The sequence below is a fragment of the Diabrotica virgifera genome, chromosome 7 (genome assembly GCF_917563875.1).
Source record: "Diabrotica virgifera virgifera chromosome 7, PGI_DIABVI_V3a".
Taxonomy (NCBI): domain Eukaryota; kingdom Metazoa; phylum Arthropoda; class Insecta; order Coleoptera; family Chrysomelidae; genus Diabrotica; species Diabrotica virgifera.
In genome coordinates this window covers 7,833,889-7,859,723 of record NC_065449.1, presented here as the reverse complement: position 1 = coordinate 7,859,723, position 25,835 = coordinate 7,833,889, and the positions used below count along the sequence as shown (strand labels likewise).

At 32.8% G+C, this 25,835-nt stretch overlaps 1 protein-coding gene across 3 annotated transcripts in view; it reads left to right on the top strand.

Annotated features, from left to right (window-relative positions):
• LOC114339977 (A disintegrin and metalloproteinase with thrombospondin motifs 9) overlaps positions 1–25,835 on the top strand; it is a 608,198-nt gene that overhangs the window by 137,985 nt on the left and 444,378 nt on the right. For all 3 annotated transcript variants that reach the window (XM_050655672.1, XM_050655673.1, XM_050655671.1), the window contains exon 3: positions 11,913–12,130. In XM_050655672.1, coding sequence (XP_050511629.1) covers positions 11,935–12,130 — 196 coding nt within the window. In that variant the 5' untranslated portion in view covers positions 11,913–11,934. The remainder of the gene's footprint in view (positions 1–11,912; positions 12,131–25,835) is intronic.

The window sequence follows — 25,835 nt, the reverse complement described above, 5'->3', positions numbered from 1 at the left end:
ATGGGATAGAGCTAGAAGTGCAGATATACGACAGAGATGCAAGGTGGACACCAATAATAACTGGGTAAAAATCAGAAGAGTTGAATAAAACGACCACATAAGCCGAATGACAACAAACAGTGTAGCAAGGAAGGCCAGAGACGATCCCCCAATAGGAAGACGATCAGTGTGAAGACCACGAAAACGATGGAAGGACAACTTACTTAAAAAAAACAGACAGAGTCATGTCTATACAAAAAGAAGAAAAAGAAGCCTCAATTTTAAGGTTTTCAAGGAGATTATCATATGGATGACAACTCACTGGAGACACATTGAAAAAATAGACAGTCATGCCAAAACAAATCGAAGAAGAATTTTTGTGCTCTGTTTTTTGTGTTCAATTGTATGACTTCTTTATCTATTTCGGCGTCTATGTCTTCCAGCTACATTTCTGCTTATTGGGCATTCCATTTCTTAAAATAGCTACTCGTCACAATTTTCTTGTTCCAGATCTGTTCCTGATCTCCCTTGCTGTTTCTAAATAATTATGTTATAGATTTGAATTTTTTATTCTGATTAACGTTTCTATAGAATCTCAGTGTTATTTGTGTGTTCTACTTCTGTAGTTATCGCGGTTGATCTGCTAAGTGTTTTTCCCCTTTTATCTTCAGTATGCCTTGTTATCTAGTCTCAGCTGCCTACATAAACTATTCCTCTACTTTTATCGTTCACCCATAAAGAGCAAAGCACTTTGTAGCTACTGCTAAAGATCTCTCTCTCTTCAATCCTGACCCCCCGGAGGAAGTGTAGTGGTCGACGTGATGTCGTGTATTGTCCGTCTCCAAAGATCTCTGTCTCTGGTCATTTCTTTTAACTCATGCATAGATCTTTTGCATATTTCCGTAATTTGATCGATCCATCTTGTTGGGGATCTTCCTCGTGATCTTCGGCCTTCCACATTTCCTTGTATAATGAGTCTTTCCATGTTTTCTGTGTTTGCTCACATAACATGTCCAAAGTATTTGAATTGTTGGAGATGGACTTTACTGGAGAGTAGTTGGCTAACTTTTAGCTCTCTTAAAATTGAATTATTTTTCATACGGTCGGTCCAAGGAATTCGTAGCATCCGTCTCCAACATAGATCTCCAACTGCTAAGGATAGGTCGTCTGTAAAGCTGTATGAAGACATGGAAACGCCCGATTGGGCAAAACATTTATACAGCATTGCTAACGCATGAGTGATTAAGCACCAGTACAGTAACTCATCAAAGGACTTACGTGCGGCAGATTAAGATGCGGATGAAAGAGTGTTCAGATCCGAAGCTGAAATTAAACGAAGATGATATTATGTGTACTTCAGAAAGTGCATAAATGAAAAATGCCAGAGTTTAGTCAGAGGGTGCGGGATCCCAGATGAGAATGTAATACCAGAGATTGTAAGAGATGAGGTTAATGAGGTCGAGGCGTTAAATAAGGTGAAGAATGGTAAGTCAGTATGATCTGATCGAATACCTGTGGAGGTTTCGAAGGCTCTAGGAAAAGAAAGGAATGTGTTCTGGCAATTGATGAGTATAGTATATGAGGAAGATTGGATAGCCAATGTATGGAGGGAGAGCGTGACGGTATGACTGTATAAGGATAAATAAGACTAAGAATAAATAATTCAAAACTGTAAGAAATGTAGAGGGATAAAGTTAACGTCGAATAAATAACTAAAGGAAATCAATGCAGGTGTACCACAAGGTAGTGTGATAGGACCAGTCCTATACCTACTATATACTAGTGACAACCCTGAAGTAGATCATAACACAATAGCTACCTTTGCTGTGATGACACTGCCGTCTTAGCCGTAGGTGAAGACCATGAAGAAGCAGCAAGAAAACTACAAATCTCTGTTAAACAAGTGGACTAAACGCTGGCGAATTAAATAAAATGAAATGAAGTCAGTGCATATAAATTTTACAAACAAGAAAAAACAATGCATTCCTGTTAACGTAAATAATTCAAAATATTTGGGTATTACACTAGCTAGACACTAGGCTACGCAATATATTAACAGAACAGGGTAATCACTGAAAGTTTTTTTACTCTAGCATAAGCGGCTCAGATGGTATAAAAAGGGTTTTTAAAATGTAACACCCTGTAATTAAAAAATGGGCAATTGCTCTTAAATGAAACGTGTACCAAAAAATCCGCCACTTATTTGTGATTAATTGTCGCAGGGTTTCTTTTTGATTTCCATTACAGTTAGGGAAAAATATTTTTTTTAAAACATCTTTTTTAAAAACTTGTCAACTTTGGGGCGCCACCTCCGCTAAACGGTGGGTGGTAGATATATGCTGTCGCGAAATAAATAGTAGGAAATATATTCATATTTCTATTAAGGAACTTTTTTGCAAAACGTACAAGAAGGGCTACGTTTCGCAAAAACCACAAATTACCCCCTTTAAAGAGACGAAAAGGAGGGTTCAGGGGCGAAATTTCTTAAGAAAAAGTTAGTCTTATAATAAGCATCCCTTGATATACCAGAAAAAAAATAAAACCGGACTTGTGTCCATTTTGCGAGGTTCAACCTGTTTCCTACACTATATATAAAGAGTTGATAAATTTTATAAACAAATTGTTAGCACTTCTCTAGGATTTAGAAGATTTCGAATCATTTGATGTCGATAGGTCAGGAATGCTGAAACAGACTATACTACTACAGATACAATACTGAAGATAAAACAAACTCATTACCATTTGTCGACTACTTTACCTAGTAAAGTAACATGTTTAGTACTTTACTGTAGCAATAAAACAAAAAACCTCTTTAAATAAGACACGCCAGCCTGTTTGTTTTGATATTTTGACGGACTGGTCTAATCAGGCTGGTGTTGTGTATAATTATTGTTACAAAATGGATGGGCTGCAGCACGCTATCAAAGAGATGCACCATGTAAGATAAACTTTAGACACGCGTTAAATGCGAAATAAAGCAGATGCTACTCAAATGCACCATTTTTCTCTCCGTGTTACGGTACGGTTGTGCTGGCCTCGAATCAATTAACCGGCAGTTACAGTACAGACAATCGACAATTAGTCCGTTGTTAATTTAAAATTGAATTTTTTTTGCGAGATTTATAAATAGGCATTGAAGTTTATAGTGGTTCAGGTTTGATTTTACGATTAATGGTAGGGAAGCCAAAGCGGGGATTTTTGCAGTTACTCGAGCGCGTAAGATTATTACATGGGGAGAAACCTTGTACCCTGAAAATGTACCTCTACCATATATTGGCTCTTAATGCAGAAGAGTTCGTTAAGGGGGGGCCAAAAAAAAACCTATCCTTAGAAAAACTCGAAATTGTCAGATTAAGTTAAGTTGAGTACATGCAAAGCAGTGTATATTTCAGAAATCTGATCATTTGAGCGGGGCGTAAGAAAATGGGCGAGTCCCAAAGTTTTACAAGAAAAAAGCGAATATTTCGCGAAATGAATGACAGATCGAAAAACTAAAAAATACGTAGTTACTCAATATTTTTCAAAAATCTATCGAATTATTCCTGGACAAAAAATCCCCAGACAAAAAATCCCCACAAATAAACCCCGGAAAAAAATCCCCACAAAAAATTCCGGACAAATAATTCCCACAAATTTTTTGCACAAAATATCCCCACAAAAAATCCCGGACAAAATCCCTAAGAAATATTTGCTGCCGAATAGTTAGCTTTGTTATGAAGACGCAGACCACAGGTTTTTGACATAGCTTTTGAAAAATTTTAAAGTAGGTATTTGAAATGTTGCTTGCATTGAATTGAAACAGATGACTAAATATTTTTGACGTTAAATTTACAAAAAGGAATAGATTTTTGCATTACATTCAAGATTATCGTTTTCAGGACCAGCAGTTATCATCACGAATGGGCAATGCTTTGAACAGAGTTATTCGAAGCAGAGTGAGCAAAGGATTTAAGCAAATAATTACAACATGATTCCCACAGTCTTAGCTCATTCCCCATATTTTCCACGATTTTAGAAAAAACTCTCAATTGGAATTCGAAATTTGGAAATCGAAATTACAATTCATGCTTAATTTTAATTGCCAATCATTATTTTAGTGCCGAAAAGCGATTTCATAGCGATTGCTAAACTCTTATGCACTGAGGTTGAAAAATCATTCACGGGAAAAAATTTAAAGAACAAAAATTATTTTCGGCACGGCAGCAAATATTTCTTGGGGATTTTTTATCTGGGATTTTTTATGGGGATGTTTTGTCCAAAAAAATTTGTGGGGATTATTTGTCCGCAAATTTTTGTGGGGATTTTTTGTCCGGAGATTTTTTGTCTGGGGATTTTTTGTCCGAAATTATTTGTCCGGGGATTATTTGTCGTAGCTTTCTCGTAGCACAACTTATTAAATTTGTTCACTCATATTGAACACTGTCAGACACCAATTATTAGTATCCAATTTAGACGTATTTTCCAATGATGATTTCCCAGCCAGTTCAAAGAAAAACCGTGAGTCAGCTTTTGATTCCGTCGTTCAATGACTTAACGAATTCGATAATTTTTTTAGAACTTGAAGTAGCAGACATCTGCTCGATTTTCGAGAGGCGTGTACTATAACACGGTTAATTAATGATGTCTAAGTGGCTAATTTTCAAAACTACTTCAAAGATCCTTCATTGAGTTCATCGGTGTAATATCGAAAATGCATTTTTAGACCAGATGTTTTCCCAGTAGTGTTTACATGTTTTTTGTTAATACAGTTTTGCTAATATGCCTTAACGTTCGGTAACAGTTTTTTTTGCTAACTATTCACTGTGTTTTAATGAGAATTTTCAGGTTATTTTCTCCACTAGGGTGGAACGAAAAATTCGAAGTCACTTTTTTTTATGGGGCTAGTGCAAAAAAGTTGCGTTTTGATGTAGAATAAAACTGTAAGAAATCTTTTTTGTATTGGACCCTATCTTCAGGTTCCATACTTTGAAATAAAAAAAAATAAAATTGTAAAAATTTATTTTTTATCAGTTCATTGAATCTAAGTATGATGCAATATACATTTTATGATTGGTAGTCTGATTTTGTGTTAAAAACGGCATGATATTTCTAGACTGCAACCTTGAACGAATAAAGTCATCCCTTTGATTCTGGTCCACAAACAGCAGCTGATGCTTCAGTTACTAACTTAACAGTTCTTTCCTCTGATTGGGTATGATAAGGACAGTTTAAGACCTCTATGTTGTTGTGATTCCCAGACTCAATCATGTCCCTTACATCTTGATTGAAATATGTTTTAGCAAAGGAGTACGTCCATCTAACTGTTGGATTAAATGAGGTAGATGTAGTTAATTGCAATGAAATAAGCATACTAGCCATTGAACTGAGGTGCCGCACTAATTAACTCTGCATCTGCATACACCGGAACATGCTGAGAATTCCATAACCGGTCAGAGTCACCAACTAGGAAGTGCCGAGAAGGATAGATCGAGACAAAAAATTGTTAATAACAATAAAAGTTAACGTGACCACATACTTTGAACACATACTGCGAAAAGAAAAATACACTCTATTACAGTTCATCATGCAGGGTAGAGTAGATAGGAAAAGGGGAAAATAAACAGGAAAAAGGAATAAGTAGAAAGAAAAAGACATGACTGAGAAATATTTGAGACTGGACAAACCTGGATGCAGAAGAATTATTCGTCAACTTCCGTTGACGAGGACTGCATAGGAAGAATAAGATGCTCTCTACAGATTAGTAAAAACTGTGTGTAAAATTTTGAGTTTTGACTTCTTTCAATTTTATACGTATGGGTTCAGTTGTGTAAAAAATCAGTATGTAACTATGACCTGTGTACCTACATTTTAATCAACTTAAAAATTTGACCATCAAATACGATTTTACGTTTGATTCGTCTTCGTGTTTGTTCTTTTTTAACACGCATGATGACGTCAAAGGAAGCAAACGAGAGTGCGAGCTGAATTAATTAGGCAAATGGTGAATGAAATTAAAAATCCACGATTTACGACTGGACGTGTTAATTCGGTCTTATTATTATTTTCCTGGTTGCTGAGCGTATTTAGTATTTACTGGAAGTACGCCTGTTATGAATTTTCACTTCCTTATGTCGGGAATCGTGTATATAAATTATTTTTTGTCAGTTATGTTCGGCATTGCATCCTGCATGTAGTTTTATTGCATTTATACGAAGTGTTTCGTTAATATGTGTGAATATTATAACACGGAATCAATGAGAGAAGAGTACTTAACAAATGGAATATTTAATGTTACTTAGTCAAAAAGTATTTATTTCATGACCCCAAAAACCCCCCGAGTAAAGAGTTTACAATGATTTTGTTTCGAATTTCCATAAAACATCCTGGAGGTGAGGCCCATTATGGGCATCAGTTGACTCGGAGACCATCTCCGATATGATATTATTATTTAGCGACCCCAAAACCACCCAGTAACGAGTTTGCACTGATTTTGTATCAAATTTTCTTAAAACTTCAGGTGCCGAGGCCCTTCATGGCACCAGGTGCCTCGGAGACCACCGCCGTCGTTATATTCGTGATCAGCCACCCCAAAAACACTCGTGTAACGAGTTTGCATTGACTTTGTATCAAATTCTCATAAAACTCCAGGAGGCAAGGCTCATCCTGGGTAGCAGGTATGTCTGAGACCATCACCGTCATGATAATCGTGATCAGCCACCAAAAAATATTCGTGTAACGTTGCATTGATTTTGTATTAAACCATAAAACTACAGGAGGCCTGGGCACCTGCCTCATCCTGGGCACCAGGTACCTCGGAGACCATCGCCTTCATGATATTCGTGTTCAACGAGCCAAAAACGCCCGAGTAATAATATAACACATTTCCTTCAATTATTTCCGAATTACAAATTTATCATTTATCATTTTTCTTAACTTCTAAATACCTACATTTTGGAAAGTGCATTTTCCTTGTTCAATAATGCAATTTTCATTTCGTCATCAACACTTTAGTTCACCTAAGTCTCTTAGGAAACTTGCAATCAAGCAAATCGAATGCAACAAGTTTCATTGAGATGCAAAACTGCATTTCATTGAAAACTGCAAAAATTGATAGGTTTAGAGAGAAAATCAAAGTACAAAAATCACTAGCAAGACTGGCATAGGCAGGATTTTGAAAAGTTAGTTGAATACTTAAGAACCACAAAATACCTCAATACCTGATGAGGAAAGTGTTTAACCAGCGCATCCTTCCCGTCATGGCATATGGTTGTCAAATCTGAAACCTTTTTTTTCATCTTTATATAGGGAGAATCCTCAATCTTCAAAAAACTGACCTTACTGCAGGATTCATTCTTTGTAGTCTCGGCGATAGTTCCCGAGGTACTTTTCACCTGGAACCTAGCCAACGAAAATGGCAATGTTAGGTATACGGCTGTCAAATAGAAAGAGGAACAACTGGGTAGGATCAAAAACAAAATTTAAGAATATCACAAGAAAAATTACCAAAACAATTGCCAGAAAAACTCAAATTGAGCTTAAAAAGCCATACTACTAGACAAGAAACCCAACGTTAAAATTACACAATACAACATTGTAGACCTTACATAGGTAGACGACCAAGATGATGACCACGGATGAGATTTATGGATGACATCAAAAAATAGATAGACCAACTTGGAAGTATGTTTGATTTTGATTTTAGTCGACTCGACAACATGTCTCCATTCTTCTCTATCTTGGGCAATCTCCATCCAGTTCTTCACACCCACAGCTTTCAGGTATCCTGCTATAATATTATCTCGCCACCGGAGTCGAGGGAGTTCACCTGGTCTTCTTCCAGTTGGGACTTCTTCCCATAACAGTCTTACTGTTTTACCCATTGGAGTCTTCTGGAATTCATTTCTTTTATTATTGGCGCCTGGGTATAGTTCTTTTTGCTTTTTGTTAGTTCTTTTCCGATATTGCCCTGCTGCTTCATCAAGCACAGGCCCAAAGATCTTCCTTAGGTTTTTTCTTTCCCAAATACGCATTCCTTCTTCATTTGCCTTTGTTATCATCCACGTTTCGATACCATAATATATCACTGCTCGTCGTATGATTATATTACAATAGTTGGTATCTTTGTATGTATGTCTTGTTAGTTGTTTCGATTTTATAAGGTTTTGACATGAATTAACAAACGTTTTATAAAAAAATCACATTAGTTTTCAGAAACATTAAAATTTTGTATTTTTCAAGAAGCAAATATTAAAAGTTGTAAAATCCCACCTGGAAGTAATAAATAAAGAACAAAAAATTTGTTACATCATCTCGGGATATCCAGCCAGACTCCCATTCAGTAACAATTATAGATTTATTTAATTAGCAGGGCAAATAAAAATCAATGAAACGAACCATTGCTACACCATCACCATCAATATTCTGAATTTACGTAACTGAGTCTAGGGATCGTAAATTAAAAACTTATTAAAAGTTTAAAAGCAATATTGAAGTTTTGATGAAGTTTGGACATAAACATAACACATACGCATGAAAATCAATGAGGAAGCGTTGCCACGTTTATACGATTAATGCTAGATCAAAGAAAATTTGTTTTAAATTGATTTTATGGTATATTTTTAATTATATATCAGATTATATCGTCGTAATTTGTTGAAAGTTTTAAATTGGAAGGAGCAGCTGTATAGACCAGGGCGGACCAGGGGTCTTGAGGTGGATGTTGAGAGGTGGCATTCTGTGTTTTGCAGAAAAAAGGTAGCCATTTTATTACACAAACAGGGAGATATATAGTTTTCTATTGCAATATTATTTTCATTGTCAGGTGTTCTTTTGACGATCATGTACTTCGTTTTGGTTTCGTTTATTTTAAGCCCTCTTTTTCGTGCTTCAGGATCAATTTCCTTGAACGCTTCCACTAGTCGTTACTTGCTCTTTCTATCTAACGATAGCTAAATCGTCTGCATACGCAGTAATTTGTAGTGTTTTGGTATTTATATGACCGGTTACATTGGCTTTTCTGATGATGCCTCAAGAACTAGGTTGAATAACACGGTTGATAGTGCTTCTCTCTGTCTCACTCCCACATTGATGTCAAATAGGAGAGTCAGATATTTATCTACTCTAACTTCGGTTTTTGAACCCTGCAACGTCATTTTTATTAGGCTGATATATTCTTTAGGGATACCTAGATTATGAAAATCTTCCAGGTTTTTGTCTCTTTTCACACTATCAAAAGCTTGTTTAAAGTCTATAATATACATATAATTATTTATTGCTTATTTCCTGACCGTGAATTTTTAAATAGTTGGTTTTTAATTCCTGGGTTTGCGGTCTGTTATAAATAAAACACTTGATTTTGCTTAGACGTTTCGGCTGTTTGCCATTTTCAATAAGCACTTTTAATTATTAAACATTACACTGTTAACAAACATATTTTATGTACCATACACGTAATATTTTGAAAATTTAAAAAATGCACATCGTGTTTCTCTAAGATGTTATGAGAGAATAATTCTAGAATAAGAGAGAATAATTCTCTCATAACATCTTGAGAGAAACACGATGTGCATTTTTTAAATTTTCAAAATATTACGTGTATGGTATATAAAATATGTTTGTTAACAGTGTAATGTTTAATAATTAAAAGTGCTTATTGAAAATGGCAAACAGCCGAAACGTCTAAGCAAAATCAAGTGTTTTATTTATAACAGACCGCAAACCCAGGAATTAAAAACCAACTATTTATAATTATTTATTAAGCTCAACAGGCCTTGAAGGCCTAGGGCTGAAAGATTTAATTTTCTTTACAATTACTTTACAATTTCTATACAATGTTACATTTGTTTTTATAAAACACTTAATACTACACTTAATATTCCTTATAATCTTTCCATACATTTCTTCACCACTTCCTTCCATTGCTTTCTGTCCAAAGCTTTTTCTTTCCAATTTACAATATTACTTTTTTGTAAGTCTTCATATACGCTGTCCTTCCATCTCCTTCTTGGTCTACCTATTCTTGTTTTTGTATTGGTTTACGTAAAAGAACCGTTTTTGGCATTGTTTCCTTTCCCAGTCTTTCAATGTGTCCTAAGTATCGGATTCACTGTGCTTTGATTGACGTCGTTATTTTTGGTTCAATATATACTTCTTCCAGTTCCTTATTATTTCTTCTTCTCCATTGACCATCTATTTTCACGCCTCCATATATTGCTCTTTGTATTTTCCTCTCCCATCTTTCTAAAAGGTATATTTCTGATTTTTTTAGCACCCATGTTTCACATGCATATGTAACTGTAGGTCTGATAACTGTTTTGTAGATTCTTATCTTTGTTTTTCTTGAGACATATTTAGATTTCATTAATGGTCGCAATGCTCCATATTTTTTGTTTCCTTTTGCTATCCTTGCTTTAATCTCCCCTTCCCCATGTCCCTTTTCATCTACTTTTACACCCAGGTAAGTTAATTCTGAAACTCTTTTAAATGCGCATACATTTTCTCCTTCTATCTCCAATGTGAAATTGTCTTCTTTTTCTTTATCTGTTTCTCCCATTATCACGTATTTTGTCTATAATATACATATTATTAGTTATACAGGGTGTCCCGAAAAGAATGGTCATAAATTATACCACACATTCTGGGGTCAAAAATAGTTCGATTGAAACTAACTTACCTTAGTACAAATGTGCTCACAAAAAAAGTTACAGCCCTTTGAAGTTACAAAATGAAAATCGATTTTTTTCAATATATCGAAAACTATTAGAGATTTTTTATTGAAATTGGACATGTATAATTCGTATGTCAGGAACATCTTAAAACAAAATTATAGTGAAATTTGTCCACCCCATAAAAAATTTATGGGGATTTTGTTCCCTTAAACCCCCCCAAACTTTTGTGTACGTTCCAAATAATTCATTAATGTGGTACCATTAGTTAAACACAACATTTTTAAAACTTTTTTGCCTCTTAGTATTTTTTCGATAAGCCAGTTTTTATTGAGATGCGGCTTCTTTTTCAATATATTTACGTAAAAATTTTATGGGGGTTTTGTTCCTTTAAACCCCCCTAATGTTTGTGTACGTTCCAATTAAACTATTACTGTGGTACCATTAGTTAAACACAGTGTTTTTAAAACTTTTTTCTCTTAGTCTTTTGTTCATAAGTCACCTTTTATCGAGATGTAGCTTCTTTTTCAAAATATACCTAAAAATGTAAATTTTAAATAAATTTTCAGATTATTAACAGGTCTCTTTAACCGTACTTAACCATATACAAATATGTGGTGAATTCGACAAATATTCAAAATATCTCGATAAACACTGGCTTATCGAAAAAGTACTAAGAGGCAAAAAAGTTTTAAAATTAATGTGTTTAACTAACGGTGCCACAATAATAATTTAATTGGAACGTACACAAAAGTTTGGGGAGGTTTCAGGGAACAAAACCCCCATAAAATTTGTATGGGGTGCACAAATTTTACTTAATTTTTTTTTTTAAGATGTTGCTGCCGTAAAAATGCCACATGTCAATTTTCAATAAAAAATCTCTGAGAGTTTTCGATATATGAAAAAAAATCGATTTTCATTTTGTAACTTCAAAGGGCTGTAACTTTTTTTGTGTGCACTATTGTATATAGGTAAGTGAGGTTCAATCAACCTATTTTTGAACCCAGAATCTGTGATATAATTTATGACCAATCTTTTCGGGACACCCTGTATATGTCGTATTCATACGCTTTTTCTTGTATCGTTCTTAGTATGAATATATTGTCTGTATTTGGTCTATTGTGGCTCTATTTGGTCTGAATCCATTTTGATATTTACATTCTTGGAGTATTCTAAAAGCTATTGTAGATAATAGCAGAAAGAATTTTCTATACTACATTTAGCAATGTAATTGGCCTATATAATTCACTCAACTACTATTTATTAATGTCCATGTTTCCTTTGTTTCAGTTACTTTGGTGACGTATTAGCGATGACTAAACGCTTCTTAAAGAAACAAGTATTAGCTAGCTGCGCCATATTGGTGCTGGGTGCAATAATAATCTTCGTTTGGGTGGAATTCAGCCAGGGTGCATTTAGGGAAAAAACAGAGTCCGCTTCTGTAGTCAACTTCACCTCGACTATGTCGTTTCACAACAGCGAGATACAGAGCACTACAAAACACAAAGGTAAGTGATTAATTTCTTCTTCTTTTTCTTCTTTCTGTTTTTATGGGCTTCTGTTTATACGTGTGCCTATGCCACTATATTTGATTGTATTGCAGCTCGTCTTGCTCTGAGTAATTATGCAACGCTAAAAAACAACAAAAATTTTTCATATAGCAGCATGAGATAAGCTGTCAAAGGTACGCTCGAAACCGACAAAAACCATGTATAAGGGTGTTCCATTCAACCGATTGTTCCATTATTAAACGCTTTTCTTTACTTCAATAGTTTGCATCAAATCTTTAGACGTTAATTTGACTGACTTTTCTTCAATGCAAATTAATGAAAATTTGCAAAAATATGCATTCGTGGGAACAATACACGAATAGTCAATAAAAATGTTTTTTATGTTTATTAATTGTTTAAATAAAAAACAACGATTTTAATGGAAAATGCTTAAATTCTCTTGTTTTTTACAATGTAGAAACTTGAAACTTTTACGGATTGTAGCTAATGATATGAACTATACATAATTTGTATATATTTGTTTATGTATCAATCGGCGTTTATTCGCGTCAAATTTCAATACGATACGAAACAAAGCTTCAACCAAAACTCGAATTAAAAAAATTCGTGTACCACGGTAAAAAAACCACCGGTAGAGACGTTTTGTGCTACAATTAACATTAGAATTCATTTTGTCGTATTAAATTAATTAAACGCTTTTCTTTAGTTCAATCGTTTGGGTCAAATCTTTGGACGTTAATTTGACTGACTTTTCTTCAATGCAAATGACTAAAAATTTGCAGACATATGCATTCGCGGAAACAATATACAAATAGTAAATAATTTTTTTTTGTTTATTAATTATTTAAATAAAAAACGATTTTAACGGAAAATGCTTCAATTCTCTTGTTTTTTACAATAAAGAAACTTGAAAGTTTTACAGATTGCAGGTAATTATATGAACTATACATAATTTCACTGTTTACGTTAATTGTTTACGTTATGCTTCATTAATAAACAATAAAGTTTCAAATTTTGTGCCGATTCCGACTACTTTTCATGTTTGTACATCATGTTTTATACATATTTTAATAAACATTACGATATAGTTTAATGTTTGAAAAGTGTAAGACTAAAAAGTAAAAAATAAAAAAATATGAAAAAAATATTTTTAAGAAACGCTTTTCTTTAGTTACGAGTGACTAAAATTAAAAATATAAAAAAAATCAACTAAAAAGCAAAAAATAAAAAAAAATGAAAAAATCTAATACATTCGTTAAAGAAAAGCGTGGTGCGAAAACCATTTATCCGATGAAGACGCTCCACGCTTTTCTTTGACGAATGTGTTAGATTTTTTCAATTTTTTTATTTTTTGCTTTTTAGTTGATTTTTTATATGTTTAATTTTAGTCACTTGTAACTAAAGAAAAGAGTTTCCTAAAAATATTTTTTTCATATTTTTTATTACTCTCATAGTATTGATGCAGTCTATGTTGGAGGATTCTGGTCTAAAGCCTGCTCGAAATTCATCTTTTCGGTTTTACGGTTATGAACATTTTATTTATGGCGGTAAGCAAGATTATTCCTCTCCAATTTTTGGACAGTGTGAGGTCGCCCTTTTTTGGAAGCTTGATAATGTTGTCTTTTTTCCAGCCCGCTGGAACACGGTTTGTTTTATCAGTTTTATCTACTCTTGTTATACTATCAGCTCTTCTCCAGAGGTCCATTTCAGTTGTTCTAAGCATGTTTTCGGATTTTTCTTTGCGGCCAAACTTCGCTGCTCTATGTTATATTGCTCTTATCGCTGTTATAGATATTATGTTTATTTTCTTTGGGGATCCTTTAGTACCATATAATCCCATATTTGTGTTCAATAATGCGGTAGCTTTCCTTTCTTGTGTGCACCTTTCTTGGATATTCTTGTCCAATATTCCATCTTGTGTAATTTTAAGCCCCAAGTATTTATATTCCTCACAGTGGTTAATAGTTATTTCATTTTCCAACGATATATCCTGCTGTATACCCCCAAAGCACATATATTCCGTTTTTTTTTTGGTATTCACTTCTAATCCCTAGTTCTGGTACTCTTCTATCATTTTGCGGGTCATATATTCAATATCGTGATAATCCTGGGCCGTAAGAATCTGATCATCCACAAAACATAGAGTGTATAGCATGTTATCATCATTTCCTTTTCGAGGATTTCAAAACTTGCTCCAAAATACTTTAAATAGCGTCGGCGATAGACAACAGCCCTGTTTAAGACCCTTATTCACTTCAAATCCTGACGAGATTTCCTTGCCTAGCTTAACTTTTGCTATATTGTGGTGGTCGATTTTTTGCAGCTTTAGTGAGGTTCAGACTGATGTTAGTTTTTTCGAAGGCTTCCCAAAGTTTACTTTGTGGTACAGCATCGTATGCTTTTTTAAGTCTATGTACACTAAATGAAGTTCTTGATTGTAGGCTATTTTGTTTGTCTATATAATGTTACACAATATAGGTGGTCAGTGGTGGATCTGCCAGCTCGGAAACCTAAGTCTTTGTATTCTTCTTCTATTTAATTTTTAATAATTTCTTTAATATCTTTAATAATTTAATTAAATAAACTTCAAATATGTTGTTAATAGTAGATAAAACTAGGTGATTATGAGAGAATCCTTCACAAGGACATTGCCCGCCCGCGCCCGTGTATAATTGAATAGCGTGAGTAAATCATCACGAATTAGACTCGTACAGACAAACCAGACCCTGTGGTTTTCTTGAATTGAATTTTTCAAGAACTTTTACGACTTTTTAACGGTCTGGTAAATTGATGTCTGCAATATTTTATTTTGATACTTCTCGAAAGTGTCAGGTGAGGAATATGCGTTGTGTTGGAAAACAATGGAAAGCGTTTTGTAGAAAAACGTTTATTTATAATTTATATGTAGCACAGGATGTTTATTTATATTGTCAACATCAATGTCATTTTCGTTGCCATTGAGTGGCAGTTCTTGAAACAAAGTAATAATATTGTTCTGAAGAATAAATAAAGTAATAATGTATAATTTCTATCCTTGTGGGATCGGTACTCACCGGAGGGACCGCAGACGTTCGGATACAATTAGCGTCTATTTGTAAAGACAATGAAGTCGACTTTACTAAAGTAACAAGACATTTGCTCAAAATACACATTACACTATAATCTGATCGCGAAATCAAGAGCTCTAGCTCCCCTGGGAAGCATTTTCAGACTAGGTCTTCTTCTTTTAGTGCCTATTCATTTCGAATATTGACGATCATTCTGGCTATAATTATTTTATTAACTGATGCTTTAAATTGATTAGTTATTGTCGTGGAGAACCATTTCCTCAGGTTCCTTAACCATGATATTCTTCTTCTCCCAACTCCCTGCTTTCCGAATACTTTGCCTTGAAGGATTACCTTCAGTAATCTGTATTTAGTGCCGTTTCTCATTATAGGCTATTGATTATATTCAAAATAATATAGCTAAAAGGAACTACAACGTTAACGGGGTTTTATTATTTCATATGGTCAATGGACATCTATATATGAAAAAACCGCGGAGTGCTACCATTTAAAGGGGTGCGTTTTTGAGAAATGGGTGAATTAGTCCCTGGGCACAGGTTACATTAGGGTGAGTTCTATGCACTTTTGGTACAAACATATCTACATAAAAATTGTTTTTGGTTAAATTTCCTATATAAATATCACTTTTTAAAGTCAATGATACTTTTTTTTACAAAAATATATTCAAAAGAAAAAGCACAAAGAAACCCAAAAGAAAGAAATTTTGTTTTTTGTCCCATAACTTTTGTCCACGAGGATATAGGTATAGACATTGCTTTACAGAAAAATAATCTTCATATTTCTTCTTTAAAGTATTGTTTAGTAGAGGTAATTAGGATATATAGTTTTCGAAATATGATTTTTCAAAGTTCTCCACTCACAGCAATTTTAGGCAATTTTCCTTGTTATTTCGCAAATATTGTTCTGTAACTTTTTTCTACGTAACTTTAGGTATATGCAATGGTACATGTAATAGAAAAATAAATCAATTACCTTTAAAATGGTCTACTGTATAACATTGTACGACTTTTTTTAAAGAGATTATGGTTTTTCAAGGTTTTATACTTTTAACGATTTTTTATAATATAATATAAAAATAAAATAATATTATTATATATGTAATATATTATATATTATATAATATTATATAATATATAACATAATATTATATTATATATTATATGTTATATATTATATATTATTATATAACTAATATAAAAAAATATTATTTTTTACATTCTTCACGATTATTTTTGATTTTAGGACTATTTTTGAAATTTTTCATTTTATTTTTTTTTTCTTGTACATGAATATACTATATAAGCCCTCAATAAAGAGAGCTTACTTTCTGTTCTTTAAAATGGTGTATCATCTATATTTAAATAATGAAAACCGAGTAATTCTTTTATATTTTTTACCTGTATTATTGAAAATTATTTCTTTTACAAAAATTACATAAACAATAGTCTTAGAAAAAATCACTTTAGTTAAAATTATTTAAACGTTGACATTTAAAAAATTTGCAAAATCAAAGTCCATCTCTTCGTTAGCATTAGATTCAATATCTTCCTCTGACACCTCAGTTACCTTAGAGTTCCCACAATTAGTATCCATGCACATGCACCCTTTGCAGAATACTGAACAACTAATTCCTATCCTCCTACAACCGCAGTTTTTTGTACATCCTTTGGTACATTTACATGCTATTTGTTCAAGCAAAGCTTGTGGTGCAGGAGCTTTGACAACAAATATTGAAATTAATCCATATTTTGAAGTTTGCCCGGCCGAGTCAAGTGGATCCAAAGTATTACCTATAAAAAATAAGATTCAATCATAACACACAATCACATAAAAAAGTTAAAATGATAAATTTAAAAAATAATCCTAAAATCAAAAATCGTTGCAAGTACTTATTACATTTTGAAAAAGCCTATCTTATTCAAAAATAATCCTAGAATTTTTTATAATACACCATTTTAAATTAAATAGAATAAGCTTTCTTTTTTATTATATAATATATACCTAAGTGTAAAAAAAGTTATAATGGGAAATTTAAAAAAAAATCGTAAAAAATATAAAAACTCGTTAAAAGTATAAAATTTTGAAAAAGATAACCTCTTTAAAAGAAGTCGTACAACATTATACAGTAGAACATTTTAAAGGCAATTGATTTCTATTCCTCTTACATGTACCATTGCATATGCCTAAAATTACGTAGAAAAAAGTTACAGAACAATATTTGCGAAATAACAAGGAAAATTGCCTAAAATTGCTGTGAGTGGAGAACTTTGAAAAATCATATTTCGAAAACTGTAAATCCTAATGACCTCTACCAAACATCATTTTAAATAAAAAATATGTAAGTTTTTTTTCTCTGAAGCAATGTGTATACCTATATCCCCGTGGACAAAAGTTATGGGACAAAAAACAAAATTTCTTTCTTTTGGGTTTCTTTGTGCTTTTTCTTTTGAATATATTTTTGTAAGAAAAAGTATTTTTGACTTTAAGAAGTAATATTTAGATAGGAAATTTAACCAGAAACAATTTTTATGCAGACGTGTTTGTACCAACAGTGCATAGAGTTCACCCTAATGTAACCTGTGCCCAGGGACTAATTCACCCATTTCTCAAAAACGCACCCCTTTAAATGGTAGCACTCCGCGGTTTTTTCATATATAGAGATTCATTGACCATATGAAATAATAAAACCCCGTTAACGTTGTAGTTCCTTTCTATAGTACATAATCAATAGCCTATTATGTGTCCGAGATATTCTAACTTTCTCCTTTTAATGGTATACATCACCTCTCTTTTCTTCCATATGCTTCGTAATACGGTCTCGTTGGTTATCTTATCCGTCCATGATATCTTAGGATTCGCCTGTAAAGCCACATGTCGAAGGCTTCAAGTTTTTTCTCCATTGCTTCAGTGAGTCTCCGGATTGAACTCCGTAATATAATATTGAGAAGATATAACATCATAGGAGCCTTACTTTTATCTCCAGATTAAGGTTGTGGCTTTTAAAGAGTTTGGTCATGTTATTGAATGCACTTCTAGCCTTCTCTATTCTACATTTTATTTCTTGTGAGTGATCCCATTTTTCGTTTCCTATTGTTCCAAGATAGGTATACTGTTTTACTCGATCCACTGGTGTATTATTGATAAGTAGTTGAGCATCTCTAATTTTATTTTTGCTGATGATCATAAATTTATTTTTGATATATTTACTTGAAGTCCAAATCTTTCACTTACTTCATTTACTTTGTTTATTAGTTGCTGTAAACTGTTCAAACGGTCTGCAAAAATAACGGTATCGTCTGCATAGCGGATGTTGTTTAGGCGTTCTCCATTTACAATTATTCCATGTTCGCAATTTTCCAAGGCTTCACTAAATATTTCCTCTGAATATAGGTTAAAAATAATATAGGTGAAAGTATACAACCTTGTCTATCACCTCGTAGCATCTGGATCGCTTCCGTTGGTTCACCTCCAAGATTCGTTCTTATTGTGGCTGATTGGTTCCAGTATAAATTTTGTATTATACGCTGGTCTTTATCTGCCAGACTAGGTGAATTGGGTTAATTTGTAATTAAATTGGCATTGAGGATCCGCCTACTTCGCTGCTACGTGTTTTGGTCCTCCTTTATGGTCTCGAGTCCTGAACTGTGAATAAAATCGATCTAAATCACCTTGAAGCTTTAGGAATGTGGTGCTATAGAAGAATTTTAAAAGTTTCCTTGGTGGAGAAGATTTGAAACTCCACAATACTAGAACGTCTCAGCAAGACTACTGAGATTATAAAAAGTATCAAGCAGAGAAAGCTGGAATATTTCGGATATGTAATGAGAAGTCCCAAATATAGGTTGCTGCAAAATATCATGCAAGGAAAAATAGCAGGCAAACGCAGTCCAGGACGAAGAAGAACCTCATGGTTGGGGAATTTGTGAGATTAGTATTGTGTTGATACAAGCGTGGTATTCAGGGTGGTAGTGAATAAAATTAAGATAGCTATTATGGTAACCAACCTTCTGAAAGGACATGGTACATGAAGAAGACGAAGTCATAAAATGATCCGAGGAATCTCCGGTCTTCATTTGTCAGGAGAGTTTCTGGACACCCTGTATATACCTTGTATCCAAATAATAGCTATATTGGTGATTTCCAACATCTGTGAAAACCAAACAATCAATATTTGTTCAATTGACGTAAAGTCAAACACCGAATCCTCTCTTTATTTGTAGATTATTTCATATTTGCCATCGTCATTAGAAAAAAAACTAAGACAAGTATCTCTAGGCCGTTTAAAGGCCGTCCTCGCTTCGCCATAACAGCTCATTTGCATAAACACTCAACAATTATTTATAAAAAATGCGTGGTTAATGTGAGATATGTTGTGCGATCTTTGTTTTATAAATAATAGAGGTATGTATTTCCGTGAAATGATTAATATAGGAATAGAATTGTTTATAATGTAGTGGGTATTTGTATTGTGTGCACTATATTTGCGAGACAATCTACAGGTGTACTCTACAAGAATAAAATACCTCTAAACGCAGTAAAAATAGTGGCGCACACAATATTCCAGCTTCAAAAGAGCTGACATGAATATTAAACAAGTGAACCATTAGGCCAGTAGAGATAAAAAATATAGGTAATTTCCATACCTATTCTCTTCATTAGCTAAATTTTTTTTACGTGTCAATAGTAACTTTCGCAAAAAAACCTTCCTTCAACAAAAACTGTGATGGCAATTGGCGAAAAATATACAAATATGATTGCTACTGGCAAATAGCTTTTCAACAGTAATAAATATATTGATCACTTTTATCTCCTCAAGTGAATACCTTTGTAAATTACTTTTCAGATTTTATGTAAAGTGAACAATGATATTTACTATCTTTTCACTACAAGCTATTAACATGCTATAATAATAAACGTTTTTAAAATTTAGTAACCACAGGATAGTTGTAAAACTTTCTATGGCCAATAAATGAAACAACATTTTTATTATGCATTTGAATTTGACGTTCACTCAATAGTAAAATACATAGAGAGTTAGATGTATGGGAAGACTTAGAGAAGGATATATGTTTTTTAAAGTTATACTTCTTTAGGCACGAGGGCGAATTTTTACATTCCCTGGCGCATGCGCACACCGACAGTATGGTATTAGTCGCTACATCTTTTAAGTTATGTAGCGCAAATAAGGTGTGCGTGAAAAGAATATATTATTAGTGTTTTTAGTAAATATATTTATTATAATTTTTGTGTCTTTGGATTTGTCTACCTCGGGAATAAGATATTTTATAATAATAGTAAGTATACTTAAAGTATTTTTGTATACTTCACTTGGTCTATTAAATTTGTCAATATGTATGAGAAATCTTGTAACCTGTCAATGCAAAGGGAATGTAGCTCATTGCTAGAGCGTTTGACCGGAGATCGAGAGGTTCCCGGTTTGAATCCATGTGTTTTCTATTTTTTTTATTTTTGGTATTGTTTTAATAAAATTTTTTGAAAAGTAGTAAGTAAAAATTAGTTTAATCTTTAAATAAAATACAAATAACCTGTTGAAAGTATATTTATTTCGTTGAAATCATATAATAGAAGTATAACTTCTTACGTGCGTACAAAGTACACACACATTCTTTTTTTGTTAAATAAATGAGTGTAAACTATTTACTGAACCTACAGTGTTCTAAAAATATTTTAACTAGATACGTTCTTCGTAGTTAATTCTTTACAATTACTCTTACTTTCTCCGTGGCGTTACAACCCTTCGTGGGTTTTAGCCGAATCGACAACATGCCTCCACTCTTCTCTATCTTGAGCAATCTCCATCCAGTACTCCACGCCCATAGCTTTCAGGTCTTCTGCAATATTATCTTGCCATCGGAGTCGAGGGAGTCTACGTGGTTTTCCTCCAGTTGGTACTTCTTCCCATATCAGCCTTACTGTTCTTTGGTTAGAATGTCTTCTAAAGTCTCCTGTCTATTGGAGTCTTCTGGACTTTATTTTTTTATGATGTTGGCGTCTGGGTATAGTCTTAGAGCTCTTTGTTAGGTCTTATCTATATTGTCCTGCTGTTTCAACAGGCACAGGCCCATCTTTCCAATTTCTTTCCAATTACTCCAGAAAAATAAGCAAAATAGAATAATATACCATCATTATCTATAAATATAAAAGGCTTGGACGACACGAATTGCAGTTCGTCCGGGACAAACTCCTACTGCCACCTAGGAAAGAAATCAGAACTACCAACTGACATTTTTTGTTATGTAAGCTGTACAAAAGACTAAAACATCATTTCAACATATTGCGTCTTATTCAATCATATAAGTCCTGATGGTATTCTAAATGGAATCGATATTCTGTTTCCTATCTTTACCTGTGCATATGAGTCCATTGTCTGGGTTGCCCCATAGTTACCCCATAGTCTGTTTCTTTTTATCAAATCATATTCTTGCTAAAAATCTACGAAAATTTGGTGTAGGTAGATCTCGGAGAGCTTTACGATACGATAAAATATCGATATTTTGTGAGTATTGAGTATTGTATTGGTTATGACAATGAAGTATCGTATCGTGTATCGATATCGGCAATACTTTCTTATAAAAAGATCGTATTGATATTGATCTCGATACGATATCAATACAATGCTCGATAAAATCTTGACATAATAAGGATTAAATTAATAAAAAAACAATTATTTGGTGATGAAACTCATTCTATTCTTTTTTCAGTTTATTGACCTTTTTTTATATATATCTATAATTCTTTATTCATTTCATTTATCTATCTATCTCTATTTAAAAAATCTCTTAAAATGTACAAGAATGAAATAAATTACATTATAACCACGCAGAAATTATCCTTTAAAGAGCTCTTCATCCATATGTTCACACAAATAAGTTCTTTGATACTTTTATCTTTTAAAGAGCATCTTGTATTCGTTAGTACTAGCGCTGCTTCAGAAAAAAACCACTCGACTGGCACGGACGTCGTGTGGACACACAATGTCCCTAGCCAACCGAAATAAAACGGGGAAAACAGTAAAAAGTATATGATTTCCACCATAATAAAATATTTGTGTCTGGTCTAGTTCTAATTATCTCCAATTTAAATTCAAACACAAAATGATTACTTTGTTTTTTTTTAAATACACGTGAAACCTTCTGACAGCGACCACACCGAATTCTACCAAAATTCAAACAAAAAACCTTTGGCGTGGGCAAAGTCAGAGATGGGTGTAACGTCCTGTATTGTATTTGGATTCAATTATCGTGGGCAAGAGCATATAAAAATAAAATTGGTTATTATTAGGCGCGCCAAATTACATTACTACGATCGTTTATACATCTCTAGATGTATATTTGTATTATATACATACTCGTATCTGCTGCCAATCTTTCAGACTTCGGTTTTTTGATCTATTACCATCAGATGAAATACTAAAAGTTTTGTATTTTTGTTTAATATTTAAGTTTCTAATTTACTTCCTTGACTTCTAATTTACTTAGTCGGGCTCTTTGAAGCAGGTTTACATGGATTTAAAATTCATCTAGTATATTCGAAGATACAACTGTTTAAAAATGATCAGTTTTCTGAACATCGCTTTTTTATCATGTGTAAACTGATACTACCTTCTAAATGATACTACCATCTAAACATATAGAACTACCTTCACCTAAATTTTTATGCAATTTAAGATTGTCAAAATACACTTTTTGAAGAGCTGGTTATGTTTAAAAAGTTATATCTTCTGATATAGATACTATACCCTCTTTTTAAACCAGGAGGAGTAAACTCAAAAGACAGATTGACACCCAATATTTTCACTAGAAAAATCACCAGATTCATCTTCTTTTTTAGTTAATCATACTGGCATTCGACAGTAATGTCTAAATATTATAGATTATAGATTATACGCTCTGAGCTTCGCTGGTGTCGCTCCTGGCGGATTACTAATTCAACTTTCACTGGTAATTTTTAAATTTATTATTTAATTGTTATCGCTTTATATTTACAACGCAAAAAAGTAATTAAATTGTAATCGATTTTTTACGATTTTGCTAATCATTTTGACGTTCTATTGATAAAATATGAATTTCTTACTTCGGATACTTTCACAATTATCGTGTAGATGGCGCAGATTAATTTATAATTACATATTACAGAACATTAAAAAAACTTAAATTCAGCATTTAAAACGTAAGTATATTTAAGGTAAAAATATATACCACAGCTGTGACCAACTAATATTTTTTATTGTTGTTCTGAAGCTATTTCCTTGTGGCATTTTTATAATTACGTATTTTTTATGGGAAATAAGCCATAATTTTACTAAAAAATGAATTTATTAACGTTTCGGGTTTCGTTGTCAAAATACAAAATACTATTAAAATAAAAAAAAACATGTTGTTGCTAAGTAAAAAAATTCTTCTAATAATTTATTTAATCTGACTCTTTTATATTGGCAATTCAGACGTATATTATACATTTTAAAGTAGAAGACTTTAAAATGATATCGCCAATATTATTTCCCATAAAAAATACGTAATAATATTTTTTATAATTAATGTTTTTAATTTTAATTTTAAATTAATCACTTTGACATTTATGTCAAATTTCCGGTAAACGTTTACAAACTTACCACTACTGGCGCTCGCGAATTTGTAAATATCCCCTCTACGTACGAGCTCACAGCGTATACTAACACGTCGCTAAAGAGTTCTAAAAACAATTGTTTTTATATAAAAGCAGACTAAACATCTAAAAATTAAAAGAATAACGCAGAAAATATCAAAAATCGCCGATATAACTAAATTAACCCATGAAATGCCAATATTCTCAAAATTTCATAACAATGAAGTTAACTTGCCTGAGGTTGGACCAATTGAAGCGTTTATTTGAAAAACAACACTTGTCAAAAAATAAAAATTTTGGCAAATCAAGAAACACTTCCCAGACATCTGTTGTTTTTCTAAAACTATCCAACCAAATGTACTTAATAAGGTATACTACGAAAACCAGATAAATGTCGAAATACCGAAATCGAGAAAAAACGTTTTTAAAGTTTAGTGCTTTATTTTGAATTAACCGTACCAGTTGTGTTTGATATTCGATATGCTAGTGAAAGATGCATATATCAGAAATAATATTCTATGATTAGTTTGAAAAAGTTAAGAGACCTAGCTGATCGCACCTAAATTTAAGATCAAGGTGCGATCACTTACCTGGTTTTACCTGTAAATCAAAATAAATCACACTGTATTAAAGACACTTATCACATTTTTACTGAATATGGTAGATATACAGCAGTAGAAATATATTGTTGTCCGGCAAATATATATGTGCGCTTAGTAGGTTTTACATGCAACAGAACTTTGATTTTATGGAAGCAAGTAGCGATATATTGTTTTATTTGAAAATGAAAAGTTGGTTGGGTGTAATATATTTGTTTATTACACTAATTATCTGCTGAATGGTAAGTCGTATCATTTATTGGGTTTTACCTGTATGTAGAGCGTAAAAAGCTGAGAATGTTGGTATACTTAACTCAATATTTTAAAATTTGTCATTTATCTGGTTTTCGCAGTATACCGACGTTATGTTCTATGTAGTTTACTCCGGACATCTTAAAATTTTAACAAAACTTAATGTGTCAAATGGATAAAGAAACCACTATTCTATGAGAAGAATACATAAAGTCGAATTTGCGAAAAATGGACATGTGTTGTTTTTCAAATTAACGCTTCAATTACAAAAGTGTTACAGCGCGGTAAATTTGAATTACTCCTCCTAGTTTAAAAACAGGGTATAGATGAATTTGAATTTGCAAATACTCGTTTGAGAGATATTTGAAAACCCTTTTTACTCGTTTATTATTATAATTTATTGTTATAAATTTTGACAATAAAATCATAAAATGATAATCATAAAATTTTGTAAATTTTCGTTACCTTGTTCTTAACCTATAAAACAAGACCTATAGTTTGTGACCTTTTGCGCTAAAATCGGTATACTGGTTTAGAGATATAGCTTTTCAAATAAAGGATAAAAAGGATAATTTTTTACCCTTTCGGGGGGCATATCTCAGGCCCCTGTTGGCCCATATTGTATGGCGCTACGAAATACTGTTGACATGTCGGGAATCTGTTCTGCGGCTTAAATTGAAACGTTATTTATTTTTGAATTTTAATATTATTAGAAATAGTAGATAATAAAAGGTACAAATAATACTAAACAAACTATTTATTTTATAACCGAACCGTATTATAATAATATACAAACAAAGAAATTAAGATGTGTAACATGTGTTAACAAAACTACTAAAATCGCTTTCACATCCATATGTCTTGTAACACGATACTTTCATGCAATCAATCCTATGTAAGAGTTTTCGACCTAAAAGGTTCGGGGAATTAGCCCGCCCACTTTGACTGCTATGTCCATTTTAACACTAATAAGAATACCATAATTTATAGTTGAATATATTCTAACATCCCCTCGCAACTAAAATTATTTTTGAATTAGTCAAACAGACCCCCTTTACTACTTAAGTACTCTAACTTAACCCTATTCAGCGGCTTAGTCAACATATCAGCTATCATATCCTCGGTAGGACAATACTTAAAGTTAACAACCCCTTTTTC